This window comes from Saccopteryx bilineata, chromosome 3 (genome assembly GCF_036850765.1).
Source record: "Saccopteryx bilineata isolate mSacBil1 chromosome 3, mSacBil1_pri_phased_curated, whole genome shotgun sequence".
NCBI classification, from domain to species: domain Eukaryota; kingdom Metazoa; phylum Chordata; class Mammalia; order Chiroptera; family Emballonuridae; genus Saccopteryx; species Saccopteryx bilineata.
The window spans coordinates 30,072,626-30,097,667 of record NC_089492.1 but is presented as its reverse complement, the minus strand read 5'-3'; the positions used below and the strand labels follow the sequence as shown (position 1 = coordinate 30,097,667).

The 25,042-nt window shown below is 35.4% G+C and overlaps 1 protein-coding gene across 2 annotated transcripts in view; it reads left to right on the top strand.

Annotated features, from left to right (window-relative positions):
* ZFPM2 (zinc finger protein, FOG family member 2) overlaps positions 1 to 25,042 on the top strand; it is a 493,438-nt gene that overhangs the window by 115,944 nt on the left and 352,452 nt on the right. For both annotated transcript variants that reach the window (XM_066265837.1, XM_066265836.1), the window contains one exon: positions 12,555 to 12,656. In XM_066265837.1, coding sequence (XP_066121934.1) covers positions 12,555 to 12,656 — 102 coding nt within the window. The remainder of the gene's footprint in view (positions 1 to 12,554; positions 12,657 to 25,042) is intronic.

Sequence of the window (25,042 nt, the reverse complement as noted above, 5' to 3'; positions counted from 1 at the left end):
GTTTTTTTTTTAATGCAAATTATGGTTCTGGCTAGTTCACCAGCACTGAAAACCTGTATTGTTTATTTCTGGTTGTATAATATTAGCATAGATGTGTGTGAGTGCCCATACATTACCACACGTGTACAGAGGCAAAAGGGGAATATATAAGGAAGGTTCTCATTTCTTAAAGACATAGTCCTCTAGTAAGTGAAGAAAAATATATGCACAAGAGAGACAAGGGAGTAAGTATGAGAAGTGGGGACAATGTTGATTTGTAGCTGATTAAGGTAGCAGTGCATTCAGTCTTAAGCTTTCCTATAGTAATGTGCATCATTCTATTATGGCAACTGTTCACTACCATTTATCTGCCTCATTTAACCCTTGTGTCCTGTGCTCCGATAGTCCATCCTAGTGGCCGGCTACTAAAGGGAATGCAAAATACAATAAGTTGTAACAAGAAACAATTCTCCAGACATATAGGGTGATACTGGGAAAATCCTAAGGAAAATCCAATTTAAAGAAGAGTGATATGTTCTCTATACTAGAACACTGGTAGTTGTGTTGGGGAACTTTTAAGGTGGCCCTTAAAATCATTAAGACCATTAAAGAAAAGAAAGAATTTTGAAAATGTATGTAAAGCATATCTCACCTTCACACTTAACATCACCAGATAAATATTAGATCTACTCATCACCCTTTTAGTTTAATAATTATTTAATTAGACATTCTTCTCTATTGAGTGATAGACCTAAGACTACAATGTCACGTAACATAGCTCTACAATGCCTCACTTGTGAAGATTCCTTACCTCATTTTGTAATTATAACTTTGTAGTCTTCTCTTAAGGATTCAGGCCCCACAAAACCTGAATCCATACCAGTTTGTACCTTCAGTAAATACGGGTGATCTCATGAGCAACAGCTGTGGTTGAGGATGTTAAGTCTGGTTTCAAGTTCCTAATTTTTGGAAAACCTTGAATAAGATTTCTAAAATGTCTTAGTATTTATAGAAGGTTTTTTAATTTCCCATCTATTATCACTGTCGGCTTTGTTGCCCCGAGCCTGAAGAGACTACATGTACTCCTGAAAGAACTGTGTTAAAAATTAAAGCAGAGAGGAAAAGCAATTCTCCCACATTCCTGAAAATCTAGACGATGCTGTGGATATTATCTGTGTTTTTTCCTGTGTTATCACCAGCAGCCAAGGACCTCTTGCTGGCCCTGAGGGAGGAGGTGATGTGGGAAGACCATGTGGTAAAGAGACGGAATGGGTCTTGTGATAACACACTTGCAATATCCCTGGTGGTGGAAGCTAGATATGGATCTGAGTTGCGATGAGGCTGACGTGACCTAGAATACTTTTTTTTTTTTTTTCCCCACAGATATGCAAACTTTGTTAGTAGTAGATTTCAGTTGTAAGAATAGAATCCTGGGAGCTGCCACAGACCTTCCCACTTATACTCCATTGTCCAGAACGTAGTCTTCAGTAGTGGTCCCTCCTCACTAAAAGAGAGGCTGGGAAATGTGGTCTTTTCTTTCATCAGGTGGCCACAGTCCAACTCTAAATTTTGTTACTAGGGAGAATTTTCAGCTTATGCAAAAGACATAGCTTTTGTCTTTGCCTGATTATTGGGATAATTACTAACTCAAAGCATTGTGTGAGTCCGTTCCACGTGCTTGCTTTATCCACTCGAATAGATATCTATATGCACACCTATTATATGAGACATTGTGATGGATACATCCTAGGAATACCAGGGTACTAAACACAGGGAAGGTTCTGGCCATCTTGGAATTTAACGTATAACGGGGAGGCAGTCATTAGTAAAATAATCACACAAGCAGTGCAGTGTGTTTTGAACTAGTGAGGATGATCAGAGAAAGAGTCCTTAAGAACAGCACACTTGAGCTGGCATCTAGTGCTGAATAGCCATTAGCTAGGTCAAAAGAAGTAAGAGGGTCCCGGATAGAGGGAACAGTGTGAGGCTGGCAAGAGCCTGGTGGGCCTGCGAAGAGAATGGGCACTGTAGTGTGAGCTGACCAGGAGAAATAGGTTTGGGCCAGAGAGGTCAGGAAGGACAATAAGCTTAGGGTGAAGGACAAAAAATAATGAGAGGAAGCATAAGAAAGGAAGGTGATTATTTGAAAGCTGAAACATTAAATGCAAATTTGAGCTCCCCTAAGCCATAGTAGAGAGAGAAAATGAAAGAGTAAGATATAATTTCGGTGCTCAAGCAGTAGAAAAAACAGGGTTTATCAGGAGAAATAAATATTATCTTCTACATGTGAGCTCTGAGCATCCTTCATTATTTGGGAGTTTGAACTAGAGTTGGATAAGGGACCAAAGTCTTTGTTAGTGGCTTCCCCAGAACATGCATTCTCCATTGTCATTAGCATTTTGGGATATATGGCTTGAATAAAGTCTATTTATATGTATATCATACTATATTAATAGAATTCTATGGTAATGAGTGATTGCTTAAGAATTATATTCTTAAATGGATTATGAGAGAGGAACAACCTCTCTGGAATGAATCATTTTGTTAAAAAGGAAAGACTAAATGATAAGATTGTATGGAAATCAATGTTCAAATAAACCTCCTTCAACTTAGTTTGATGTTTCTGACACTAGGTTGGCCTGTTGGGGAGATAGTTTCGGTCACTGTATTGGGCTTGACTCATTGTTGATGGGGATAATGATTTTCTAAAGTGAATAGTGGATTTGAAGCAGATAACTGAGCCCAACAAACTGAAGCGATAGCTTCTTGAAGGTAGAACAAGAGAACTACGAATAGGTAAATACAGTTCCTCAGTTATAGACTATCAGACATTACTTTGTCTTTTCTTTGGAATAATAAGTACCTTAATTGTATAGAATCCCCCCCCCCCAGATGTAATCTAGTGGTTGCAGTGTTTTTATGTTTCTGATTTGTTTGTTTGGAGTGGGGGAGCAGAGAAAGAGAAAATTTTTAAAAATATTTAAATGTAAACTTTCAAATACATATTGTAGAAACATCTTTAAAATAGGATGTCTTTCCCACCATACTTGCTGAAATATTTGACTTTTTTCAAGTGCTCATTGAGAGAAATAATGAGTAATAAAATTCTTTGAATGATATACTGCTGAGAATTTGTCTTATTTTAACTGTGGAAATTTTCTTTATGCTTCAAATCTTCAGTGAACTTAAAGTTTGAGTGAAACTCTTTTCATAGAAGGATGCTGTTGACATCAAGGATCAATGCTCAGTACTGTAGAAAGAATTTATAAATCATTGTTTTTCCCCCCCCTAAGTTATCAGTTCTACTAATGTGATTTTTATATTGCTATAGTGACCATAACTGTATTTTTTAATATAATGATTCCTTTCAAGCTACAATAAAATGTCACCAATTACAGTGGTTTCCCATTGACTGCAGAGATTGAGTTTTTTTTCAAAATAAGACTGAGCCCTAGACCGGTGGTCCCCAACCCCCGGGCCATGGACCTGTAGCAGTCCGTGGGCCATTTGGTACCGGTCCGCAGAGAAAGAATAAATAATTTACATTATTTCCATTTTATTTATATTTAAGTCTGAACGATGTTTTATTTTTAAAAAATGACCAGATTCCCTCTGTTACATCTGTCTAAGACTCACTCTTGATGCTTGTCTCGGTCACGTGATACATTTATCCATCCCACCCTAAAGGCCAGTCTGTGAAAATATTTTCTGACATTAAACCGGTCCATTGCCCAAAAAAGGTTGGGGACCACTGCCCTAGATCATAAGCTATTTCAGGATTGTTTCCTCATCCAGGGTCTGAAAATTTATAGTAAAAAAATGTGGATTCTACTTATTTTTATTTTTATTTATTGATTTTAGAGAGAGAGGAAGGAAGGGAGGAGGTAGAGAGATAGAAAAAAACCCTGATTTGTTGTTCCTCTTACTTATGCATTCATTGGTTGATTCTTTTATGTACCTTGACTGAGGATGAAATCCACAACCTTAGCACATAAGGACAACGTTCTAACCAATTGATCTATCTGGCCAGAGCTGGATTCTGTTTTTTTTTTTTTTTTTTTTTTTTTTTAATCTAACTGTTCATATTCTGGGATCTGAAAAGGCTATTATTTAAGTTACAAGGAAATCACATGCATTTTTAAAAGTCATTGTGTGCTGGATTGAACTATCCAAAACTTGGCAAAATCCTGTTTTCTTATACATTTGTAGTAAGTCAGATGGAGACGAGTCAGACACCATTATAGAGATCCACAGAATAATAAAGCTATTCTTTTTAATTGAAATGTTTTAGATTTCCTTTTATGTAACAATAAAAATCATTTTGTTTTTATTTTTCATATGTAAAGATATAACTGTGTCTGTAATTTGGCAATGCAGAGTTAATTTAATGTGACACTTTTGTTTGGATAATCAGCGGCCAAACAATTGTTTTAAGCCAAACAATATTGTGAAACTATTAGGCAAAGCAAACACAAACTGAATCTTAAACTGAAATGTTCTCGCCCTTCAATACGAGCTGCTGTTTTCTGTTTTTGAGTGTTAAAGTACTTTAACCAAAGCTATCTTGTCTGATGATAAAACCATAAGTGTATGAAGCTTACACATTTTTCATCTCTTTTATGACCTTATCTTTCATGTGCGCTTCTGTGAAGGTACCCTAACTATAGGAAGCACCTGGAAAACATATGTGATATCTTTTCACTGATAAGCAGTTGTGAACAAGAAAGTAGATCTGTCACTTCTGAACTGTTCATTGTTAAAAAATACTTTGATGATTTAGCTGATTGCAAAATACATTATAGGGATGACTAACGGCTACAGTAACACTCCTAGTCAAAAAAGTTCAATAGTTACATTGTATAAAAATCTCTATAAGAGGTTGCTATTGATAGGAACTACCTGGATTAAAAGAGCAGGGTTGAGAAAGGTTGTTTGCTTGCATGACTGCTTTCAAACACTGCTGCTACTTTGTGCAGAAAAAGGTGACTGTCACAGAATGTAGCAAATCTTTAATTTTTATAGGAATATCTAACTGACATTGAAAAGATGTTTGTTTGTGTTTTTGACTTTTTTTTTGCCTGTCTAGTACAACCCCTGCTTTTACCACTTTGCCAACAACAATACCTAATATGGAATTGAAAGATTCTGTTTCATGTGTTTCAAAGACTATATTCTAGTGCATTCCCCCATTCATTTATTCTGTGTATTATATTGCTAAATAACACCTTCAATTTCTTCCTATAGGACTCTCATTGATTCTGAAAAGTAGACTAAGAAAAATGGAAGGGCCCACAAAATATGCATGATATCTTTTAAAAGAGCAACAAAGGAGTTTAATCTTGCAATGGAAAACCATTAACTCCATAGCCATAATTTTAGAAATATTATAGATTTTGTTACTGCTTGACATTTATTTCATTTCATCATTTTATAAATTGGTTTCTGGATATATTTAGTGATTATCCCATTAAATATGTTTGTGCTTTGCTAAAAACACACTGCAATTTCTACTTAAAAATATGTGAATAAAGAATTTAGCAAGTAAATGAATGGATGTCAAATGCATTCGGAGCGCCCTCTGCAATTCTCCTTCTAGCATCCTTTTCTCTCTTCCTTTCCTCTTCCTACCAACAAAGTGTTTGAAGCAGTACCTTAACAAACTTGTTATTATTGTGTTGGCTATTAATTATTCATACCATTTTTCATACATTATTCTGAAGAGCTGACTTCCAACATATAAAAACTAAAAATGGAAAAAAGTAAAAAGGACGATGGTCAGTATAGTCATTTACATTCAAATCAAGTAGAAGCTGGAATTGGGTTAATATCAAAATGAAATTCTGTTTGTAAATGTTTCATGAGAATAAATATATTGATAGGAAAGAAGCAAGTCTCCATTGTGAGGGAGAAAAATAATGTTTCTTAAAAGTAATTCAAAGATTTCATATTTGATTAGATTATTTTTTAATCATTTCACTTTTCATTAGTCAGAAGATTAAGAATGAATTAGGTAGAAACATTACCATAAAAATGAGAGCTAGTTTCCTGAGATAAACTTAGAAGGTGAAGACTGTAAAAGTTGAAAAATGTGACATATTTTAGTTATTAAATAGAAATAGTGTGCTGAAAGCAATTAATTAGTGAATGTAATGCTGTTGCAGTAGATTATGGTAAAAAGAATGAAACCAAAATCTAATTACCTCACTGGTCAGTGAGCAATAGTTATTGATTAAGCATCTGTATGTAGTTGATTTTACTGAGTTACAAGTAAAATAGTACATCAGAGAAAAAATAATGCTTATAAAAATCAAATCCATCAGACATTTCATTTCAATATGTAAGCATAATGAAGAAACAAGGCTTATAGATGGGGAAAACAACTGTCCGATCCTGTCTTGCCCTTTGTTGTTTGAAATCCAGTAGACTTCATAACCTCCTCATGGGCTCCAAGTATGGTCTTTGGATTCAGACTCACTTGGGATCAGTTATTCACCGTACCACTTACTAGCAATGTGCCTGGGTATCTTCTCACATCTGCCTCTTAGTTTACTCTTCTGAAATATAAGGTTCCTAGTGCATGGTAGGGTTGTTGAAGTGATGTTGTAAAGCATTTAGCTAGTGCTGTGAGGTGCTCAGAAAATAGTAGCCATGATTAGGCATAATATAGAATCTGAGCTTCATGACATGGTCTCTACCTTATCTTTAGGATTTCTATATTTGGTACATAACAGATATTGAAATGAATATAAATTTAATTTTGACCCATTTTGTTTTCTACACTCCTTTGGTCATTTTCTATGACATTCTTATATCTTTGGTAACTATCCCTTTTTTGCATTCTCTATGAAAACACCAGTGACTAATTAGGCAAAAACTTTCGTCTTCTCTCTGAGAACTTATTTTTATTAATATTATACATGTACCCAATTTCATAAATAGCTGAAATACGTACAGTTTCTTTTAAGCTGCTAATTGTGTACAATCAGCTATTTTACAATGCTTCTTTAATTAATCTGTAATATATTTTTCAGTATTCGTAATTATAGGTGCTGCATTATGAAACATATTAGAGAAAAGGATTCCATGAATCAGAATGATCAATACTGAGTATTGCTCCAGATGTTGGCGCAAGTTGAAATCTAAACTCTACAGTTGTGATTTAGCAGTTAAGCAACATTTAATGAAATGATTTTATTACATGAAATGACTAGTTCAATCAAGTACTTACTTCATAAGCTGAATTATAGTATTTTCATTTTGAGTGATTTACCAAATTTCTCTGTGAATCAAAGGTCTGCTGAGATTTGTAGTTATTCTACCATTTTCTTTTACTAGCGGTACTGGATGAGAGTAACCATGGGTAAACTTGGCCTATAGTGAATGAAGAAAAAGACTTTTTTTTTTTTTACAGAGACAGAGCGAGAGTCAGAGAGAGAGAGAGAGATAGACAGACAGACATGAACGGAGAGAGATGAGAAGCATCAAACATCAGTTTTTCGTTGTGGCACCTAATTGTTCATTGATTGCTTTCTCCTATGTGCCTTGACCATGGGCCTTCAGCAGACCAAGTAACCCCTTGCTCAAGCCAGCGACCTTGGGTCTTAGCTGGTGAGCTTTGCTCAAACCAGATGAGCCTGCGCTAAAGCTGGCGACCTCGTGGCCTCAAACCTGGGTCCTCCGCATCCCAGTCCCATGCTTTATCCACTGCGCCACCACCTAGTCAGGTCGGAAAAGACTTTGTTTAGTTAACCATCATACAGGCTCAATATTTCTGTTTCTCTTTGGCACCTTAAATGTTTATTTGTATCTGTCTCCTGCATCATTGAGTGTCTTTAATCTCAGCATCTTCATTTTTCCTGCACAATAATTTAATTACTATTATGTTTTTTGTAAGGGATGATTTTGGGAAGTGGCTCTCATTTTTAAAATGAAAAATGGATCATTGAAGCATTAAGCCTGTAGAGTTCAGTTTCATCTAAGATTATACCTCCAAAATCTCAGTGTTTTATTGGTTCCTTCCTCCAGGAAGCTTCTACTGCACAAAGTCTGGGTTAGGTGGCACACCTGTGTGCTCCTATCATATACACAGACTGCTCCCATTGAAGCGTTTATGACATGAAATTGCAGTCTATTGGTTTGTCTTCATCTCTGTTCTAGCCTGGAAGTTATGTGAGACAAGGACCAACCTTTGTTTTTTATTTTTAGTGCTCAACACAGTACCTAGGAATGAAAAAGTAGTATTTTAATATATCGTCCTTGTTCAATAAAGATAAACATTTTTTCTTTTATTCTTTTCCAAGTTAGAAGAGGGTAGATTGAGAGACAGACTCCCACATGATCCACCTAGCAACCCCCATTTGGGGCTGATGTTCTGCCCATCTGGGGCTATGCTTTCAAATGAGCTATTTTTAGCACCTGAGGTGGAGACTCTATGGCAGGGGTCCCCAAACTTTTTACACAGAGGGCCAGTTCACTGTCCCTCAGACCGTTGAAGGGCCGGACTATAAAAAAAACTATGAACAAATCCCTACGTACACTGCACATATCTTATTTTAAAGTAAAAAAACAAAACGGGAACAAATACAATATTTAAAATAAAGAACAAGTAAATTTAAATCAACAAACTGACCAGTATTTCGATGGGAACTATGCTCCTCTCACTGACCACCAATGAAGGAGGTGCCCCTTCCAGAAGTGCAGCGGGGACCGGATAAATGGCCTCGGGGGGCCGCATGCAGCCTGCGGGCCGTAGTTTGGGGACCCCTGCTCTATGGAGTCTTCCTCAGCGCCCAGTACACTTGAATCAATTGAGCCATGGCTGTGGAAGGGGAAGAGATAGAAAGAGAAGGGAGATTGCTAGGAGTGGAGAAGCAGGTGGTTCCTAACAGGGAATCGAACCCAGGACATCCATATGCTGGGCTGATACTCTACCACTGAGCAAGTAGCCAAGGTAAAGATGAACATTTATAAATTCATATGAAATCTTTTCACTTCTAATTTTTGTTAGTATTGCAATTACTCTGATATATTCTTTCAGACATACCTGTTTCTTACTATATTTGTTATTATTTTTCCTTCCAAATATGTAATTTGCCTAATAAAATATTTCCTAGTATAGTTACCTATAGTCTCACAAAAACTTTGGGCAAGACTATCTGAGACATGAGTTCGTGTTGTTATGGAATGAGTAAGGGGAAACTCAAAGACCAGAGGTCTGGCAAGGTGTCTTCATAGAAACTCAATTAAGATATATTGATTACTGTACTGATGTTACACGGTCATATCAGTCTTGCTCTGAAATAACTAATGCTTCTCGCTGACTTCAATATGAAGGCAGAACTCCAAAATTAATCCTAATAGGTTCTCCCTGGTCAATGTCATTTTATGCTTCTGGGCTCTGAATTTCTGTATCTTAATTGTTCTTATTTGGAATTATTTATGGACTGCTTTGATTGTTTCTTTTTTTTAATCAGTGGTTACCTCTCATATGCATATTAACTATCTCCTTAACTAGATTATATGGTTTTTAAGAGAAATTAATTTTTCTTTTTTATACATTTTATTGTATCTTCAAAAATATGCTTTATAAATGCTAATGGTTGATTAAATTTTGCATGGAACTATGTTTCCAACAATTTAAATATAATAGTTAAATTCAGGAAGATTTACTCCTTTGTGTGACCATAAGGATGATATAGTTAATATCTGAATATAAAACTTAAACTTTCCAAGTGGTTCTGCCTGAGATTTTACTTTTTCTTCTCCGGCCCTTTGGATATGTGATTTTTAACACCACGGTTTCTTGCTTGCTTATTTGGGTTGCTCTGGAATTATTACTCATATTTTTCAATTGTGCATGGCTCTCCTCACCTGGTGCAGTGCATGATGAGAGGTGAGAAAGGTTGTTTTGAAAGAGTTCCAAGCAATTCTTGAAAGTGGAGACCATGAAAGAGGACGGGGTTGAGGGGGTAAGTACCTGATATCTCTCCTCCTGCCTCTGAACCTCTGATCTACTCTCAGTGCTTCCATTGGCTGAAAGCAACCAGAAATCAGAAAACAAGGGAGCCCCAGTGATGGAGTCTACAGAAGTTAGCCTTCGTGAGGCACAAAGTAGGGCAGAGAGGGAGGAGAGTCAACTGGGGCCAGCCAGAAGGGTAAGGGGAGAATCATCAGCTCGTGGGAAAGATCAGGATTCTGTACTACAGCTGATAGTTTATGATTCTGGTTATGTCAGTCTGCTAACTACATGGCCTGTTATTCAATACTTACACATGTACAGGAATAACATAAAATATTTAACAATATGGACTCTGACCAACCAGAGCATATGCCATAAACCTCCTCTGACTAGGTTTAGACTCTGAATGAGGGCAGGTGGCCGGCGGCAGGCAGGGTTGTACCGAGGGGCATTTTGAAATTAGCTCAGGGTTTGCACTATTTCAGTGTATTAAAAGGCCATATAGCCTGTTTGTGTGTGCAGGCTGAGGACCAGCCCTGTTTGTGTCTGAGACCTGAGAACTCTTCCCCTGTTTCATAAGAAAATTGATTGTGGTGTCTGTAAATTCTTCTATTTGACCTGCGAAAAGGAGCACAGAAAACTAAAGAAAGCTCTTGCCCTACTACTTAGCTTCGGTACCTTTCTCATGGCCCTTGGACCTGCCTTATACCCTCACTGTCTGTGCACTTCCTCTCTTTGTTGAACTTTCAACCACTTCTATAAGAAATTATAAGTATATATACCTACTATAATTCCTTAAAATTGGTAGATACTCCATAAACATTTTCTGGGGAGAATTTTATTGTTCTTCATTCTGATCACCCCAAAAGGAAGAGATAACTCAACTTTTTTTTTTGTATTTTTCTGAAGTTGGAAACGGGGAGGCAGTCAGACAGACTCCCGCATGCGCCTGACCGGGATCCACCCGGCATGCCCACCAGGGGGCGATGCTCTGCCCATCTCGGGCGTCGCTCTGTTGCGACCAGAGCCACTCTAGCGCCTGGGGCAGAGGCCACAGAGCCATCCTCAGTGCCCGGGCCAACTTTTGCTCCAATGGAGCCTTGGCTGCAGGAGGGGAAGAGAGAGACAGAGAGGAAGGAGAGGGGGAGGGGTGGAGAAGCAGATGGACGCCTCTCCTGTGTGCCCTGGCCAGGAAATGAACCCGGGACTTCTGCACGCCAGGCCGATGCTCTACCGCTGAGCCAACCGGCCAGGGTGAGATAACTCAACTTTTAAGGAGCCTTCAATTCCCGACCTGGAGTTCGGTACTGTGGGTTACGCACTTTTTTTCTTTGTTACCCGCTGGAGTCATTGTTCCTCTGTTAGGTTTGCATTCCCTCTCTACCCTTTCCCACCTTTTGGAGTGACTCATTTTGTGAACCTGTAGATAGCAATCATATAAAATGTATGGTGTTTAAAGTTAAAAACTCATAGTAACATCATGTTAACATCATTTGTAGTAATAACAGTTTCCTGAAACTTCTGTATTTTATGTTACTTTGAAAGATTTTAAAAAATTCAGTGTATTTTATATATAATATAAAAATGTAAATCTATTCAGGAATTGGACAACTATGTGAAAAATAGTTTTAACTACTTCTGAGGGCAAGCCACTTAATTTAACATTTTCAAGATTTAGTTGCCATGTTTTTCATAATTATTCTTTCTTTTTCTGAGTCACATTTTCTTGTTATTCTGTTTTTAGATCCCTGATAATTTATAGGAAGGCTCGATTTAATATTTTTGTGTGCACGGTTTAAAGTGGATTGCTTTCCTTTAAAGCAGCCCAGTACATTATCACTTAAAATTAAAGCACTTATTAGTTATATTTTTACTTAAAAAGGTGATTGCATTGTTAATGTGTTTCTCCTTCTTTGCCATAACTATACTGTTGCTCAAAAAGTATTACGATTTTCTTTAATCCTGTGAAAATGAAGGCAGAGAGTTGGACAGACTGGCTGCACTCATTAAATTACAAGTGTAGTTTTATAGCTTCTTGCATTGTGAGGACTGAATCACTGGCTCATGTCATATGCTAATCATTTAGTTATGGCTTTTTAGACCCATTTTAAAAATAAGTATGACCTCGTTTTAGCAAGCTTAACATTGGGGAAAAAAGAAAATATTCTTTAAAATAACCTATATTCAACCCAAAACACAAATATGTCTTTTTCTGTAGTATTGGATTTTGTCTGCTGCCTATTACCCCTATATAAATTATGTCTCAGAAGTGAGCGAGTTAAGGTTTTCCGTACTGAAAGCACTTTAAAAGTTACATACTACGTTTTAGAGTTTCTTCTTATGTATAATATTAATAACTCCAAATGAAACTTTTTATGGCACTGTTTTTCATTGTTTATAGCAGTTAACTTATTTTTGATAAATAATGCTGATTTTGTTTGTTATAAAGCTGTAATGGACATCTCAAAATGATTATTGATACCCATTTGTCAGTATAAGGACAATCTATGTAACAAATATATAATTAGACATATTCTAGGCACTTCGCCCTACGAGGATTTAAATATGAACCAGAGCTTTGCTCATTTCCCTTTCTCTGTGTGCTGGTGTTTTGTAGGTGATGAGGAAGGAGTCCAGGAGACCACAGAATCAGATGGGGACACACAGCTGGAGAAAGCAGGACAACCGGGGGTTGAGACAGGTGACTGGGATGGACCAGGTAGGACCAAAAATTTAAATTTAACCATCTGTTGCTACTATCAGCAATTCTCTCTCTCTCTCTCTCTCTCTCTCTCTCTTTTCTTATATTTTAATTAGGTTGTAAAACTCTTACATTCTCACCTCTAATTAAAAAACAATTATTTGTGTATATACTGGTTACATGGAAGGTTAAATAAACATTATTATTTATAGATTTTGTTTTTGATAAACTATAAGAACCAAAATGTTCCTTCTGCTTGAAGTCTCCATCTTTTCTTTCATCCTTATGTAGGAATTAATCAATTCTACTTTTTTTTTTTTTAACAGAAACCTTTTGCTATATCTACATTCAAAGTGGGTATATTTTTAGAGCTTAAAAACAAGTAACAAACAACAATACTCCAAAGAAATATCTTCAGGTTAATTAGTCATATTGTAAGTCATAAATTGAGTCTCAATATGTTTTTAGACATTTAGAAAATAATAGCAGAGACTTCCCTGCAATTCAAGGTTTTGGCAACATTTTTATTTTTATGAATGAAAATTGAATTTAATTTTAAAGGTCCTGACATTTAATTACTTCAATAAAAACAAAAACTGATCAAATACCCCAAAACCCGGATAGAATTTTATGTAAATATACATATTTCATAAAACCTCTGTGGAAAAAAAACACCACCTTTTATTTGGTGCCAAAGTAATTTACAATTGATATTATATTTATAAATGGAGACTATTATGTTGTAGGACTTTAGAATATAAGTGAGTTTCAAAATAGTTTTAGCCACAATTTCCAAAGCAGTAACATTTTTCATTAAGAAAGATGCCTATATTTCAATCACATTTTCACCCTTGCATGACTTTGCAAATTGCTCTCTGCTGTGCGTGAAGAGGAGAGGAACTCCAGTGGTAATTTTCTGAAACCAGCAGCTGGAAAATATAATGCAAACAAAAATGAAGATACAATATCTCTGATTATTATGATGTCATTTCTAATGTTACTCGTGATACACACAAATGTTTGTATTCTGTATACTGTAGCACAATGTTACACAAGATTTTGGACCAAAAGGTATTATATTTAAAATACCATAATACCACACAGTTTGAGAATTTGAAAGAAAATGTAGACTTCTGGGATTCTCACCTTATTGCACAATGCTTCTGTCTTCTCAATTTAGGATAGAATTCCTTTAATTAAAAAAAGATAGAAAAAAATTCTGGGGAGCACGGTAAAACAGGATGCTGTCATTCAGGATGAGATTTTTCACTTTTAAGTTAAAATCATTTAATGTGTCTGATTTAATGAAAACTTTCTTTACTTGACATTGGAGAAAATGTTATTTTTTGTGGCACAATGTAAAGATGTAAAACTTTAAAGAAAATTGTGTCTTTAAGCAGGTATGTATATGAGAAAAATTTAGACATACTATAGAATCGATAAAAACATTTTTTCCTTTTTGCAAAAAAAAAAGTTTATTTTGATTTCTAAAGAAAATTTAATTAACCTCTGATTAATAAGGTTCTGTAATAACAAAAGAATATTGTTGGATATTTATTTTTTTAAGGTAGAATATTTCCTTTAATCAAGAGAAAGTATAGGGGATGTTTTTGTACTTTTGCTGTTGCATAAATATTTTTACCCAAATTTTGTTATTTATAAAACATTATTGGTATTTTTCAACTATATTGAGATAAAATTGTCCAGGTTTTGGTGACCATTTCCAAACATGTTAGAAAATGAACTCTGGATCCTAAGGGTTTAGGTTCAGATCCTGAATTTGCCATTCATTTGCTGGGCAGTTTTAGCAATTTGTTTAACCTCTCTGTGCCTGTATCCTCACTGATCAAATGTAGAAAATAATATGGACTTTACAAGAAGTACATTAGATCGATCATCACATGAAATACTAATGATCATCATTATCATGTTGGCATTGTTTAGTATTAAAGGAGAACCTTTTAAAATTCTTCTCAATATTTTTTATAGACTAGTAGGAGTATATCTGATCCCACAAAAAGGGTAAACTTCTGTAATGCTAAGCATCTAGTTTTGAATTGAACCACAGACTTTTGGTTAAGACATGAGGTAACGAGCCAGGTGTGATTTCAAGGTCTCCTAACTTGCAGGCCCTCCCATCCAATTCTGATAGTCACTCTAAGATAGACGGTTTTCTCTAAAAATAGAATAAAGGACAAGGAAATTATCTAAAGAATTTGAGGCATAGAGCTGACATCATTTAAGATAGGTTAGAATTGATCTTATTTTTAAAGAATTTGGTTGAAGACGGCTCCCCAAGCTTGCTTGATGGCTCAATTCAGTAATGAAGCAACTCCTCTCTGAAGTGTTCTATTTTTATCAAGTACAAACTCCATCAATGCACACTTTTTTTCTCTTCTTTGTTACTCAGCTAAAAGGTACCTTTAGTCATTGCTTGCACCTTTTTTAACTCTTAGGGTTAGGTGGAACCTAAACAACTTTTACAAAAACTATCCCACATTTGAAAATACTTCTATGGTAAAATTCTTTAATGTTTAATAATTTGAATCTAATTCAGAGGTACCTATTATCTTCTTCCTTTTCATCTATATTTGCCTATACTTATATCATTTCTACCTTCATTAAGTAAGTACCTCCTCTTTTATTACCCTCACAAGTTCCAGGTTTTATCACCCTTGTAGTACGTATTTCAGTTTACCAATATTCTTATACATTTAATTATTCAGTAAATAGTTAGCGTTTACTAATAACAGTGAAAGGTGGGACAGAGAAGTCCAAAGGTATAATACAATGCTGTCCACACTCTTATTGATGCTATTTCACCTCTTTTAATATTCATATGTTGTGTTTAGGTCACTGATGCACTGATTAAGCCTGCCAAGCTAGAAAGTAGAGAATGGCCTTAAGTACAGGAGAAAAATGTACACATTATAACGTCAGGCACATCTGTGTTTGAGTTCACACAGTGACACTTGGGGCATTGTGACTTCAGGCATATTAAACAGTCAGAGCCTCAGTTTCTTTATCTTTAAATTGAAAGAATGCTAACTACCTTGAAACACTTATGAGGATGAAATTTGAAAGGGGTGATAATATAGAAAGTATCTAGCACAAAGCTTAGAAGAGCTTGGGATTTTCCAGGTGTTAATGGCCTTCCCTTTCCCTAGGGCCTCTCACAGCAACCAACGGTTAGAATGTTGACCTTACTCTGAAAATAGTGTTTACATCTCCAGCTTTCTCTTTTAAGAAAATCTTTGGAATCACTATCCCTGGACAAATTCTGGAATGCTGACTAATGTATTTAGATTTAAAAGGAGACTTGGGGGAGATGGTTTGGAATAAGTTTGCCTCGATGAAATGAGCACCATAAAAGTCATGTCTCACTTACATCCGCTCTAAGAATGCTAGCTTTTTGTTATGCTATTAAAAACACGGTTACTTCTTTTTACACTTGGAAATAGTGAGCAATTTGTCTTCTCTGGTTTAATATTGAATGAGCCTAGGTTTTGCCATCAGACTTACTGCAGCTGTAGTTGAAATTTCCGGGAACTCTAATAAAGAACATGTTATGCAATTCAAATTGTGCAAATAAAACCTGTACCCCCAAATAATGTGTATTAATGCAAAATAACACAGATATAAGTTTCTGAGCAAGCAGTCATTTAGATTTTTTGACATGAACTTTTCAAGATAAGCATGTACTTTTATTTAAATAGATTTTGATATTGATATGTTAAGTACTTGGAGCATTTTAGTAAAAATGAAGTAGAAAATAAGATTTTGCGTCGAGTATTTGATGAATTATTTGTAGAATAAAATAATGAATAATTTTTATATGTATTGCAGAATTTTATAACTTGCTTCTAGATTGATAAATGAAAATCTGACTTTCCATCAGAGGTAAATTATTTTTGGGTAATACAACAAGTGAAGAAAACTAAAAATATTTTTTTCCATTTATGTTATGGCCCTGTCACTTATCAATTATGTGACTTGGAGTTATTAATTACACCAAATCCTCAGTTTCCTTGTTTATAAAATGGGACTAATAAGAATAACTACCTTCTTAATGATATTTTTTAATATAAAGCATAGAGCTGGTGCCTGACCTGTGGTGGCGCAGTGGATAAAGCATTGACCTGGAATGCTGAGGTTGCCAGTTTGAACCCTGGGCTTGCTTGGTCAAGACACATATGGGACTTGATGCTTCCTGCTCCTCCCCACCTTCTTTCTCTCTCCTCTCTCTCTCTCTCTCTCTCTCTCTGTCTCTCTCTTTCTAAAAATTAATAAAAAGAAAACCTTTAACTAAAAAAACAAACAAAAAAATAAAGCATAGAGCTCAAAGCTTTCTATGTGCTTGATGCATAGCTCTTAATATTACTTTTAGTATCATTTTGGCAATTTTGCCTTACTAGCCATTATAGTCCCTTACAGATGATAAGCCCTCATCAAACATTTGTACAGTGAATTAACTTTATAAGATAATATTGCTATATAGAAGTCACCATAGGATTATATTAAATACGTTGTTTCTATTCAGCTATAGTTAAAAAAAGATTCAGTTAAAGAAAATTTAATGTAAATATATATTTTCGAGAATAATTAGCTAGCATAAAATCAAACGTGTACTTGTTGCATCTGGACTAAAAATTGGTCAAGAAATCAGAAATAAGTCGCCTCATTCAGTTGCCATTCAACATTATGGATGCATGCAGACAGTTGGACTAGTTCTGCCTTGTGCCTGAAATTAAACTGAGAAGATGGGAGTGTTATGCATAAAGTGGAATGGTAGCTGGAAGACCACTGTGAAGTAGAAGTACACACTAATGATACAGTTTTTTTTTTTTCTCTCTCTCTCTCTCCTTACTAGTTAGTCCAAAGAAGGGCTTAGAGATTACAGTTCTGATTTCGTTTTCTTTTTGATTGGGAAAATGTGGTAGATATAAGATCTGGGAAATGCCATTTGAAGTAAATTAACAGAAACCTATGAAACATAGTTAACCATAGATATAGTCTGACAGTAAGAAGAATATTGTGAGAAGCGGAGGAAATCGTAGAATGACTGTGTATTACTCTGACAGTGAATTGGTATTATCTCTGCTATCAGATAATGCAGTTATCATTAATTTTCACATTTGCATTTCAATCTTTGGAAGGAAATGACTCTTGCCGGATGAAGATAAGAGCTCTGTACCACTATAATGAACCATCATTTTATCCCAATGCTTTGTGTCCATATGAAAATGAGGCAGGGAGGAGAGAGAGAGAGAGACAGAATGAGAGAGAGTGTATATGGGGGGGGGTCAGAAAAACATAACTAAGTGCCAAAAATTGCTATAGACTTTTGAGCTCCTTATGAAGCAAGGGGTCAAAATAAATCTTCTATAGTGTAGTTAAGTGGATATCGGATTAAAAGATGAAAGCCTTACTCTTTGTAGAACAGAATACCACATAAACAGAGTAAAAAAAGTTCTCTTTATTTTATCTTTTACTCCACTTTGCATTCTCCTATAGAAACCCAACCAACAGTGAAAAGATAGGTTGAAGGCAAGTTACTTATGATTTGGAAAGACATGTCCTTGAATTATAAGGAATGTATAACCCTGACCAGGCAGTGGCACAGTGGATAGAGTGTTGAACTGGGATGCAAAGGACCCAGGTTTGAGACCCCAAGGTCACTGGCTAAAGCACGGGCTCATCCTGCTTGGGTGTGGTTTCACCAGCTTGAGTGCAGGGTCACTGGCTTGAGCATGGGATCATATACGTATACGTGATCCGATGGTCACTGGATTGATCCCAAGGTTACTAGCTTGAGCAAGGGGTCTCTGGCTTGGCTGGAGCCACCCAGTCAAGGTCCATATGAGAAAGCAATCAATGAACAGCTAAGGTGCTGCAACAAAGAATTGATGCTTTTTATCTCTCTCCTTTTCTGTCAGTCTGTCCCTATCTGTCTCTCTGGCCAAAAAAAAAAAAAAAAAAAAAAAAAAAAAAAAAAAAAAAAAAAAAAAAGAACTATATAAAATATACCATTTTATTAGTATTATTTATACTTCTTTATTTGTGTAAGAATGATAGTTAAGAATGTTTAAATAACAACTTGTTTTAGAATTTTCAAACACCTAATTTTTCTGTATAAGTCTGAGAAATTCAAGTTAAAGAATAATGATTTTGAAGTTAATTTACTTTGGATCTTACTTTGTGGTGAACTGTTCCTCAAACACTGTGCTGAAAAATGAATACAATGTCAATTTTGTAAACATATTGTGATCCCAGAAAATACATGACAAATTAACTTTCTTGTCCCATACTCTGCTCCCCTGGCAAAATTCATTAATTAACTGTTTACAGTAAAAGTTTCTTTACTAAACTCAATTTCCATCCTCTTGCTAAAACTTATTGATTGAGGCTGCTATCGGTTGAATTGTGTCCTCCAAAAATTTATATGGTGAATTCCTAACTTCCAATACCTGAGAATGTTATTTGGAAATAGGGTCATTGCAGATATAATTAGTTAAGACAAGGTCATATTGAAGTAGGATGTGCCCTTAATACAAAATTGTGTCTTAAATAAAAGGAAAATTGAAGACAGACAAGTACTCAAGGAGAACATTATATGAAGATCAAGATAGAAATTGGGATGATGCCTCCATAAAACCAAGGAATGCCAAGGATTGCCAAAAAAACCCACTGGAAGCTAGATGAGAGGCATAGAACAGATACTTTCTCAAAGCCCCCAGAAAGAACCAACCCGATTGACACCTTGGTCTTGGACTTGTAGCCTCCAGAATTGTGAGAGGATATATTTCTGTTCTTTCAGTCACCCAGTTTATAGTACTTTGTTATGGCAACCCTAGCAAACTTAATATAATATAGCGGCCGGCAGCTGAAAAGGAATCATGGGTCATCCCTTATATGATTGTAAACTATACTTCTTACTAAAATATTCATTGATTTTAAATATTTTCTAAACCATTAAATATGCTTGGAAAAAAAAGATATAGTAAAGGTGCCAAACCATGTTCAAACCTTCAGGACTGAATAAGGGAAAGTCACTAAATATGGACAAAACAACTTTAAAGAATGGGGAAAATCATAAAAACATTGAAAGAAACTAGGCTTAGATGCAAGTGCTTTTACATACTCATTTTGTTCTAATGAAACAAAATAAAACTTGTAGTTGAAGCATTTTAATGTCATTGATCTAAGTGGAACATTGATCAGTGGCCCATATACCAATAAATGGTCTAAGTTCTATATCAAATATAGAATTGTACACCTGAAATGTCTATAATTTTACTGACTCCAATAAATTCAATAAAAAATTTTAAAAGAAAAGAAAGGACATAGGTAAAAGTGAAGTGGTTACCAGGGAGAGGGAGTTGGGGAGACAAGGGTAGGGGGAAGAGGAGTCAAGAGGGTGATGGGAAATGTTTTAACTTTTTGTGATGGGCACACAACACAATCAACAGCTCAAATGCTATAGAGGTGTTTACCTGGAATCTATTTACTCTTAATGATCACTATCATCACATTAAATTTAATTTTCTAAATATAATTTTTTAAAAAAATATTTGGTATTAAATATGTTTCTGTATATTATAAGTTAAATATATAATGCTAATATTGCTATTTAAAAAATAATTTCATTGCCTATCTGGATTAGCTACTCATCCCATTTATAGAACTTCTATTCTCTTCCCTATTGAGCCATAATTCAGCTACGATTGTTCTCCACTTGGCACTCTGGGAAGACACTACCAGTCAGTAGACATTGACATATAAGAGATATCTTTACTATTACTTTTACAACCTCTTTCATTAAAATGTATGTGTTAAATATTCATTTGGGCACAAGGACTATTGGCATTGACTATTGTTTTGCTTGACTCAGCCCTGTACCCTGAAAAGATATCTAAAAATATGATTGAATTTCATATCTGCAAATAGAAAAGAAAGAGAAGCTTTATTATATTTTAAACTTTCAAATAATTGATTATTAGCCTCATTTTATTTTCTTAATTTTTAAAAAATTTATTGGGGTGTCATTGGTTAATAAAATTATCCAGGATTCATGTGCACAATTCTGTAACACATCATCTGTCTATTGCATTGTGTGTCCACCACCCCAAGTCAAGTCTCCCTCCATCACCATCTATCTCTATTCTACCCTTTTCTACCTCCTCCACTTGCCTCCTGTAATCCCCACCCTGTTGTCTGTGTCTACAAGTTTTTTTTTCTTTGCTTAATCCCTTCACCTTTAAATTTTGTCATTATTATATTTGGGGGGCTTAGTTCAGAAAAAAGACTTAACTGGGTTCAGAAGGCTAAATAAAGTCCACCACAGTGATATACATTAGCAGTATTTTTAAAATATGGAAAATTATAACAAATGCATAGAGCCTATACTTGCTATTAATGGGCCAAACATTTGGAACTAGACCCCTGGAAGACTGTTTATAAGGATCATATTGATTGGATACACTGCATTAAAATCAAACTGATTGTTTGAAGCAGGCATTTATTCAAGTGTCAACTATATGCAATACCCTGTGCTAGGCTCTAGAACATGAAGCAGTAATTAAGCTAGAGAGTTTATCTGCCCCCAGACAATGGAAATAGTGATAACAAATTTTTGAGTGCTTATTGCATATGTGATAGTATTTCTATAGAAGAAGCATATACAATACCATAAAACCGTATTTTGAGGAATGGGACTAGCATAGTCTGGTGTAAAACAAGTCAGTAATGGCTCCTTTGAGGAACAAAGGTTTTTATTTGTTCATCATTTTTAATTTTTATATTTTAATTTTCAAAGTTTCAAACACATAAAATAAGAGGGAAGATCATCCCTTTTTCCCCAAGTTCAAAAGTTATCAACATTTTGCTAATCTGATTTCATTAGTTTCCTCTTAATTTCTTTCCTGGGGTATTTTAAACTAACTTGCTAAAATCACATCATTTTCACCCATAACTTTGGTGTGTCTCGCTAATTAATAAGAATTTTTGCTTTAAACATAATGATGATATCATTATAACATAAAAATACTTCTTAATATTATCTAAAGCTCAATTCATCTTCAAAATTTCCAAGTGATTTTAAAACAGGTGTTTATATTTGGCTTGTTGGATTCTGGGTTCAAATAAAGTCCTCATATTGGTCGATAGGATTCTTAAGTCTTTTTGCATCAATAGTAGTCTCTCTCCCTTCCACCCTTCTCTCCCACTTATTTGTTAAAGAAACCAATTTATGTATCCAGGAATATTTTTCAGATCTTAAATTGGGTTGATTGCATCCTAGTGGTGTGGTGTAAGACACTTCTTGTAAATTGGTAGTTAGATCTAGAGCCTTGTATAAATTCAGGTTCAATACAATAGGCAACGATACTACATGTACATTTTTGGGTGTTTTCTATTGCATCATATTAGTAGGCATATAGAAGGGATGCACAACTTGCAGTGATATTATAGTGTGGCTCAAGTGTTTTCAGCTACATCCATCCATTGTGAAGTTTCCCGTCAACTTTTCACTTAATGATTATTGCCATGATTCATTATATCATTAGGGCTTACAAAATGGTGATTTTTATATTTTATCACTTCTATATTAGCTGATATTATTACACTCTGAAAAAAAACCCCTCATCCACTAGTTAGTTACCCTTAAATATTGTTCATAAAAGAAAGGGAAGATATGTGCTTACTTCCTTTTTAAGTGATAAGAGGGGAAGTAGACAGACTCCCACATGTGCCACGACCAGGATCCACCCAGAAATGCCTTTCTTGGGCCAGTGCTTGAGTCAACTGAGCTATTTTTAGCACCTGAGGCTGATGCTTAGACCAATCAAGCAAGTGACTATGGGAAGAGAAGAGAGAGAGAAGGGGGAGAGGAAGGAGGAGAAAAGCAGATGGTCACTTCTCTTATGTGCCCTGACCAGGAATCAAATCCAAAATGTCCATATTCTGAGCAGACACTATCTACTGAGCCAACCAGAAAGGGCTAATATGTGCTTACTTTTGTCTCATTATTTATCAGTGTTCAAAATAGTAAAGAGTAAAAACAGTGTTGTAAAGATGAGGCTGCTAGAGTAAGCAGGGCTCAGATTTTTCAGAGCCTGTAGTCCACGAGATGGTTAAGGGATTTAAATTCATGCAAAACATGAAGGCATATTTTGCGTATAAACCACATGCTTATATTTGCATTAATAATAAACTACACTGACTACCACATGACCAGAATGGATAGGACAATAGAACTGCAGTAGTCTTAATTGAGAGGTGAAAGTGGATAGTAGAGAACAATGTATACATTTGAGGGTGAGATTGCATGTGGCTTGCTCAACTTATTTTTGTTGCCCTTCATTTAGAAGAAGATAGAAGGAAAAGCAAGATTGGAGGAAAGATTCATTGATTTTTATATATTGTTTCAGTTTTTGTGAGACTGTTGAGTAGAACTTTGATAATAAAGGCTAGGAGCTTGGAGAGAGGTTAGCTTAGAATTGTAAATTGGAGAATCAGCAGTGTATCCTTAGTGATGGAATTCATGGGCATAGAGGAAATTACTTAGGGTGAGAATATGTATAAGAGAGCTCAGACATGAAGGTGGAAGAACTCTTATCTCTGGTAGAAGGATAGTGGATGAAGTGTGATCAAGAGATACTGGTAAGGAATGACCAGACAAGATGGGGAAAACCAGAATGTAATTTTTTTTTATCCTTTTACTCACCATCATTTGTAATATAATTGTCTTAAATATTACTTCTGTATATATATATTAAGAGCCACGGTAACAGTGTTAAAATTTTACTTCAATTATTGAACATATTTGGAGAACTCAAGAAGACAAGAGAAGTATATTGTATTTACCTGTACTTTTGCACTTTTCATTGTTCTTCTTTCCTGATGTTCTAAAATTCCATTTCTTGTCATTTTTTTTTGTTTGTATAGGGAACCTCCTTTAGCCATTCTATAACAATATATGTGTTTCCAACAAATTCTCTTAGTTTTTCTTCATCTGAGAATGTTAGGATGTTTTAATATTTCCCATTCTTTTTTATTTTTATTTTTTTGAGTGAGAGGGAGGGAGGCAGAGAAACAGACTCCTGCATATATCCCAACTGGGATCCACCTGGAAGGCGATCCTCTGCCCATCTGGGGCTGCTGCTCTGTTGCTCGGCAACTGAGACATTTTAGTGCCTGAAGGAGGCCATGGAGCTACCCTCAGTGCCTGGGGCCAACTCACTCAAACCCTTCAAGCCATGCTGCAGGAGAGGAAGAGAAAGAGAGAAGGAGGAGTGGGAAGGGTGGAGAAGCAGATGATTTCTTCTCCTGTGTGCTGTAATGGAAATCTAATCTGGGACTTCCACTCACCAGGCCGATGGTCTGCCGCTGAGCCAACAAGACAGACCCCCTTCATTCTTAAAGCATGTTTTCACTGGATATAGAATTCTAGGCTGACAGTTCTTTTCTTTCAGCACTTGAAAAATATTTTACCACTGTCTCCTAATCTTCATGTTTTCTGGTGAGAAATCTGCTCTAATTTGAACTGTTTTTTTTCTTTCCCATTGGTTTTCTCAAGCTGCTTTCAAGATTCTTTTTCTTTTTTTGTCTTTAGTCTTCAAATGTTTGACTATGTGTCTTGGCATGGGTTTCTTTGGGTGTATGTATCCTATTTAGATTTCACTCAGTTTCTTGAATCTAGGTTTGTGTCTTTTGTCAAATTTATTAAGGAGTCAGATGACATAGATGTTAGATCTTTTGTTAATAGCTCCATCTGTCCTGAAAACTCTGTTCTTCTTTTTTCCAATTTATCTTTTCTCTTTTGCTTAGATTGGGTAATTAACTGGTTCTTTCCACTCTCAACCTCTTTCTGTTGTTAAGCCTAGCCATTGAGTTTAAATAATAGTTTTTAAGAAAGAGGTAGTCATGCCTAAGTTCAATGCTGCTGAGAACTCATGACTGAAACCTAAAGAATTTCTTTGAATTTAGTGCTATGTGGATATTTGCGATTTTAACTGGAATTTATTCAGTGGAGCTCTGGAACCAGAAACTGTACTGTTAGGTTAAAGTTTCCTTGATAAATGAGTATATAACATAGTTGGGTTTATGAATATATTTATTAATAAAATTATTGCCATTTAGCTCTTATTTCTACCCAAGAATCTCTCATTCTGAAACATTCTTAGAATAGCTTTAACAGGTAGATGAAACTATTGTAAATTAATCAGTAGTTTTTTTAGAAAGATCAAATGTGGCAAGTCTGAAAGTTTTTACATTAAACTGTAGTCAGATAGGTATAGAGTTTCTTCTGTTCGGGGGGTTGAAAAGTTCTGGAAATGGATAGTGGTGACTGTTGCACAACATTGTAAGTATACTCAGTGCCAGTAATTATAAACTTGACTTTGGTT